This window comes from Salvelinus sp. IW2-2015, linkage group LG31 (genome assembly GCF_002910315.2).
Source record: "Salvelinus sp. IW2-2015 linkage group LG31, ASM291031v2, whole genome shotgun sequence".
Taxonomy (NCBI): domain Eukaryota; kingdom Metazoa; phylum Chordata; class Actinopteri; order Salmoniformes; family Salmonidae; genus Salvelinus; species Salvelinus sp. IW2-2015.
In genome coordinates, this window is record NC_036870.1 from 11,605,234 (window position 1) to 11,612,160 (window position 6,927).

General features: G+C 41.1%; 1 protein-coding gene across 2 annotated transcripts; it reads left to right on the forward strand.

Annotated features, from left to right (window-relative positions):
- Window positions 1-727: 727 nt before the first annotated feature.
- LOC111955872 (retinol dehydrogenase 12-like) lies at window positions 728-6,554 on the forward strand. 2 transcript variants are annotated; one of them, XM_023976223.2, is made up of 7 exons: window positions 728-1,257; window positions 2,232-2,366; window positions 2,664-2,855; window positions 3,034-3,195; window positions 3,287-3,406; window positions 4,086-4,290; window positions 6,140-6,554. In XM_023976223.2, exons 1-7 carry the CDS (start codon window positions 1,191-1,193, stop codon window positions 6,234-6,236), a joined length of 978 nt encoding a protein of 325 aa, XP_023831991.1. In that variant the 5' UTR covers window positions 728-1,190; the 3' UTR covers window positions 6,237-6,554. The 2 variants fall into 2 exon arrangements, with proteins under 2 accessions (XP_023831991.1, XP_023831992.1); XM_023976224.2 differs by having other exon boundaries at window positions 3,103-3,195.
- Window positions 6,555-6,927: the final 373 nt, after the last annotated feature.

Here is a 6,927-nt window from a genome sequence, read left to right on the forward strand (position 1 = left end):
CCTGACAGGTGTGGCCTATCAAGAAGCTGATTAAATGGCATGMTCATTACACAGGTGCACCTTGTGCTGGGGCCAATAAAAGGCCACTCTAAAATGTGCAGTTTTGTCACAACACAATGCCACAGATGRCTCAATTGTTGAGCGAGCGTGCAGTTGGCATGCTGACTGTAGGAATGTCCACCAGAGCTGTTGCCAGATAATTTAATATTCATTTCTCTACCATAAGCAACAACTCCAATGTTGTTTTAAAGAATATGGCAGTACATGTTTGAGGAGTATTTCTGTCTTTAATAAAGCCCTTTTTTTGGAGAAAAACTCATTCTGATTGGCTTGGCCTGGCTCCCAAGTGGGTGGGCATATGCCCTCCCAGGCCCACCCATGGCTGCGCCCATGCCCAGTCATGTGAAATCCATTGCTTAGGGTCTAATGAATTTATTTAAATTGACTGATTTCTTTATACATACTGTAACTCGTTGATATTGTTTCATGTTGCGTTTATATTTCTGTTCAGTAAAAGTATAGTTGACAAACAAATGGCCTACCAAATGTCGGAAATTATAAGCAGAAACTTGAAAGTAGTCAGAATGCTATACGGTCCAGTCTGGAGTATCAGCAAAACAAAAGATTATGGTAGATCGAACTGCGCAGTTAGCCTACTTTTTGAAGTCATCACACAACACCATAGYCTGCACAACACCCATAATATGCGCGACTGAGCCTGCGCAGACAGCGAAAAACAACATCAAACGGGATAAGATGTTTACATGCCACAGTATCCCATCTAGAATCAACATATCCCAGGCATCTTGTCCTGGTTTCACATAACCGGGATACAAGCTTTTTCGGGTTATTGTAAACMGGATATGATGTTTATATGCATCAACTCAAAAACAGAATACTTAAGTATCCCGAATAATAACGGGATATTGGTGTGCATGTAAACGTGGTCACTGACTGGTCAAGGGAGTAGTCCTGGTTTAATCGGACTATAAGACTTTAAACCTCGTATGAAAGATACTTAGACCTATTAATAGCMACTCGATCTGTATCACTGCTTGTGCTAAAACAACATTTAAAGCAACCCAGTTCAAGAAGACGAGCCAGACTCGATAAGCTCATGATTTACCAGGCTAAAATGTAATTGTCTTGTCTGGGGTGGTCAAATWATTTTGGCAACAACAGCTGATAAGATGTGGAAAGAATTGAAGAAAAACCAGCTAGTCAAGTACGGCGCTGTGACCACAGTGACAACCATCAGTAAGTCACAGCTCTACTGCTTTGCAAGTTATCTTGATGTYTTGTAGGTTTCAGACCTCATTTCAATTACTTTTACAGTTTTCTGTAATGGTAAAATAGTTTCTAACATTTCTACATGGACATATAGTCTCGGTAAATTGTAGCCTAATTTCAACAAAACCAGGTTAACACTAATAAACTACCCACAAGAGTGTTGTATATCAAAACTGACCGCATGACATATGTTGTGACATACGGGATGTACAATTCTTCAGATTGTATTATACATTTATCTTGATTTACATGGAAATCAACAGAATCACTGAAGGATGACTGACCGTGGTATGTGGTTCATTTGTATTGTAGTGTCTATTTAAGGGTTGTGATTTTAAACGTGTTTATTCCCTGTAGCTCCAAGATCCTGATATATACTATTATGTGTGTAAATACTTTACAATTGCACATACAGTATATTCTACCTTGTCCATTAAGTATGTTAACAATTCCTACTCCCACAACAAAGGGTCTAAAATGTTTGAAAAATGTTAAACCTGGATTAAATCTCGTTTGGTAGAGAGATTTTAATCGTGATAGATTAGGGTTTGTMAAATTCCTCCTGTGTGGAACCAGAGTCACTGTCTTTTGAACTGTTATCTCAACAGCACCTATTTAGACARTGTCCCGTAACAAAGGTTGTGCCCTCAGTTGCTCGATCTTTCCCTGTCCATGGATTGATCACATTGGTGCGCCAAAATGAGGATGTTTTCTCTTCCACATATTCCATATATAGTCCCATGAGTAAAAGCGACAAGTAGCAAAAGCATTGTGYGCCAATGTGACCAATGACCATGCTTTCTATTCCCATGAGTTAGGCAGCTGACCTGTCTGTTCTTACACAATCAATAGTCATGGTGCCTCTAGTGCAAGGTTCATAGGTCAACATAAGAAGAAGTAAGAGTGATATTTTGTCTCCGTGCCGTTTGTCTCCAAATCAGGCTATGTTTTACTGAGAAAGTGGATCGCCGGTGGGATATGCCGCAGCCGTGCCAAGCTGCATGGAAGGACTGTGGTGATCACTGGTGCCAACACTGGTATCGGCAAGGAGACGGCCTGGGATATGGCCATGAGAGGTACAGTAGGCATATACCACTTCTTTATTGGACTGTAACTGTGTTGTGATTTGCATTACCTTTCATGGGATGTCGCTTTTGAACACAAACGAGTTACAATGCAATCTGAGGAAAATTGGGGTTTAAGGGCAATTGTGGAGGCTATTCAATGGGAAGGCATGAGTATAGGGGGTTTAGTGATGGGGTGTGGTAAATTTGTGGATGTTGTTCAGCTGATYATAGGGCTGATCCTATATATTCTATTGGAAGGGAATGTGATGAGCGTGTTCTCAGACAGACAGTACTGCGTGTTCTCAGGAGCCCGGGTGATCATGGCTTGCCGAGACCTTACCAGGGGAGAGGCCGCTGCAACAGAGATCCGCAGTTCTACTGGAAATACTAACGTGGTGGTGCAACAACTAAACCTGGCCTCCCTCGGGTCAGTACGACAGTTTGCCAGGGAATTCATTGCCACGGAGACCCGTCTGGACATACTTATCAACAACGCAGGTGAAACTGATGCATTTACCCAACATGCTTTGAGAGCCTGAATTGTGTTGGTGTTGTCATCGAAGATCCTCCTTACTCTGGGTATGTTTTGAACTATAGCATGTTTTTTGTTGTCAAAGTTGTGGGCTTGATTTTTTTTATTTTTTCAGTTAAATACTCAACCCTCTACTCCTCACAGGTATAATGCTATGTCCCAAAAGTTTCACAGTGGACGGGTTTGAGAGTCAATTTGCTGTCAATCACCTAGGTCACTTCCTATTGACCAATCTGCTCCTGGACATGCTGAAAGCCTCTACCCCCAGCCGCGTCGTCATTGTGTCTAGCATCGCTCATCAAGGCGGTAAGCCCATTCTGACCAGGTATTTTTGTAATAAAACAAATATCATCAATTGAGTTATAGCTTTATCTGGCTCTACCTCATTCTCTTTCAGGGAAAATCCACTATGATGACCTTAACTTTGATAAGAAGGGGTACAACTCAGTAATTGCCTACAAGCAGAGCAAACTGGCCAACCTCCTCTTCTCTAGGGAGCTGGCACGAAGGACCAAAGGTGAGGGGTTGCCTTATTACACCTCTATTACGTATTTTTCCATTTCCACTACATATCCTGTTCAATGGCTAAATGTACTGTAATGGTAATGGACCCCAGTTAACCAATACATGGAAATACAATACCAATGGGCCATAACRTTGTGCGGGTTCAGAAAACACCATAATAAATGCTTCAACACATACACTGTTAGTTTACATTTATTAGTTAACAATCAATGTGGATTTTACCGTAGTTATGGATGGATTTTACTGTACTTTATGGTGGTTTAGCAATGCATGGCTAAAGATAAGGGAACTAATGTTTATTAGTGGATTCAAGCCCGTACCAGTTGGCTGAGAGGGGTGGTGTCAAGGCTAATCTTTTGTTTTTGTAATGTGCTTTGGGGTGCGGAGTGATTTGAGGCCGTTGTTGCAGAGTATTCATCAAGTATCTTGGAGTTAACCGMAAAAATAATCGGACCTATGCAATTACTGTATTTAACGATTCTTTACCTATTAATGCTGTTTTCCCCCATTCACAGTAGCAGTCTTAGTATGCACAACAAACATACAAACAAATCATGTTGCTTCAAAATCAGGTCATAACTCGTGTACAGTGCATTGCTCTCTGCCACATGATGTCTCTGAATGTCKACATTTMAAGGTTAGTGGCCCTATCCCTACACTCACCCCATCAGGTACTGGAGTGACGTCGTATTCCCTGCACCCCGGGGTTATCCGGACAGAGCTGTGGCGCCACTCMCAGTCAAAGTACCCSACGCTGAGTTCCATGCTGTCAGCSCCTGCCTGGCTCCTGATGAAGACCCCCAGGGAGGGTGCCCAGACCACCATCTACTGCGCCGTCAKTGAGGGGCTGGAGGAGAAGAGCGGCTACTACTTCAGGTAGTAGCATCCCAGTGTGTAGAGTGAATTAGCCTAAATCAATCTCTCTCTTTGTGTGTGTGTTTGTGTGTTAATTGGAGGGGGATGATTTTCATTTACAGTGGGAGTGTATCTTGTGTGTGTGTATGTGTATGTGATAGTTAAGCATCCCATCAAAAGTATGTGTGTACAATGCGGTATATATTCTGAGTGTAGACAATATACACTGAACAAAAATATAAACACAACATTTAAAGTGTTGGTCCCATATCATGAGCTGAAATAAAAGATCCCAGAAATGTTCGATACGCACAAATAGCTTGTTTCTGTCAAATTCYGTGCAAAAATGTGTTTACATCCTTTTTAGTGAGCATTRCTCCTTTGCCAAGATAATCCATCCACCTGTTAAGTGTGGTATATCAAGAAGCTGATTAAACAGCATGATCATTACACAGGTTCACCTTGTGCTGTGGACAATAAAAGGCCACTCTAAAATGGGTTGTTTTGTCAAACAACACAATGCCACAGATTTCTCAAGTTTTGAGGGAGTGTGCAATTGGCATGCTGACTGCAGGAATGTCCACCAGAGCTGTTGCCAGATAATTTAATGTTAATTTCTCTACCATAAGCCAATGTTGTTTAAAAGAATATGGCAGTACGTCCAACCGACCTCACAACCGCAGACCACGTTTAACCACGGCAGCCCAGGACCTCCACATCCGCCTTCTTCACCTGCGGTATTGTCTGAGACCAGCCACCAGGAGAGCTGATGAAACTGTGGGTTTGCACAACTGCAGCATTTCTCCTCAAACTGTCAGAAACTGTCTCAGGGAAGCTCATCTGCACGTCCTCATCAGGGTCTGGACCTGACTGCAGTTCCACTTCATAARCGACTTCAGTGGGAAAATGCTCACCTTCGATGGCCACTGTCATGCTGGAGAAGTGTGCTCTTCACGGATGAATCCCGGTTTCAACAGTATCGGGCATTGTGTGGGTGAGCGGTTTGCTGATGTCAACGTTGTGAACAGAGTGTCTCATGGTGGCGGTGGGGTTATGGTATGGGCTGCCATAAGCTARGGACAATGAACACAATTGCATTTTATCGATGGCAATTTTAATGCACAGAGAAACCGCAACTAGATCCTGAGGCCCATTGTCATGCCATTCATCCGCCGCCATCAAATCAAATTTTATTTGTTACATGCGCCGAATACAATAGTGAAATGCTTACTTACAAACCTTTAACCAATAACGCAGTTTTAAGAAAAATAACTGTTAAGTAAAAAATAGATAAGTAAAAAAAAATTGAAATAAAACTAACAAATAATTAGAGAGCAGCAGTAAAATAACAATAGTGAGGCTATATACAGGGTGTACCAGTACAGAGTCAATGTGCGGGGGTACCGGTTAGTCGAGGTAATTGAGGTAATATGTACATGTAGGTAGAGTTAAAGTGACTATGCATAGATAATAAACAGAGAGTAGCAGCAGTGTAAAGATTTGCCATTGAAGAGGAGTGGGACAACATTCCACAGGCCACAGTCAGCAGCCTGATCAACTCTATACGAAGGAGATGTATCGCGCTGCATGAAGCAAATGGTGGTCACACCAGATACTGACTGGTTTTCTGATCCACGCCCCTAACATTTTTTWAAGGTTTCTGTGACCAACAGATGCAAATCTGTATTCCCAGTCAGTTGAAATCCATAGATTATGGGCTAATACATTTATTTCAATTGACTGATTACTTTATATGAACTGTAAAGCAGTAAAATCTTTGAAATTGTTGCATGTTMCCTTTATATTTTTGTTCAGTGTAAATAACTATGTGTTTAGGTGAGCTTTAAGTTAGGATGTGTTTGTTTCTCAGTGACTGTCAGGTAAAGGAGCCAGCTCRTGAGGGGAGAGATGATCTTGCAGCACTGAGACTATGGGYCGTTAGCGCCGGGCTTGTGGGACTCAATTAGAACAACTGAACAACTCGCCTGAACAACTTGCAACACGGTGCCACTCCCAACCCCACCTGCCAGAACACCCCGGATACAGAATTTTTTTTTAAACGTTGGGTCTTAACTTTCATATCAGAAGATATCCTGTATTCTATATATATCCTGTATTCTACACATTTTCTATATTCTATATTTTTTGATGTTGTATTATAATACAGTATGTTTTGATCAAACGTTTTTTTCTGTATTTTATTGTATTGAAGCTTATTCTCGTTACAATGGTCTTCATGCTGAAATTCTGTATTTTTCATGTTTTAATTAAAAAAATTGTATTTTGCTTCAGAAGTCTTTGTGTGAGTAATAGTGTAGTTTTATTAATTGTAATTTTACACCCCAGTTATTTTATCAGTTTAGCTAAACTACCTTTAAAAAGTGTTACTTATTTTAAAGACTTAATAAATGATATGCTATTTGTACATCTCAATATTTAGCAATGTTTTCAGAAGTTGCTTGCATGCATGACATATTTCTCAAAATAACAAAATATATCTGTTTCATTTGAATGGTCTGCCCTTACCAAAATGGCGTCCTCGTCGTGCAACCATTAGCGGAGCATTGTGGGATATAACAAACACATGCTGACTTTGGATCAGTGAAATGCATGCTCAGTTTATGCTTTTGCATGTGCTTTGCTCTACAAACTGGTCGT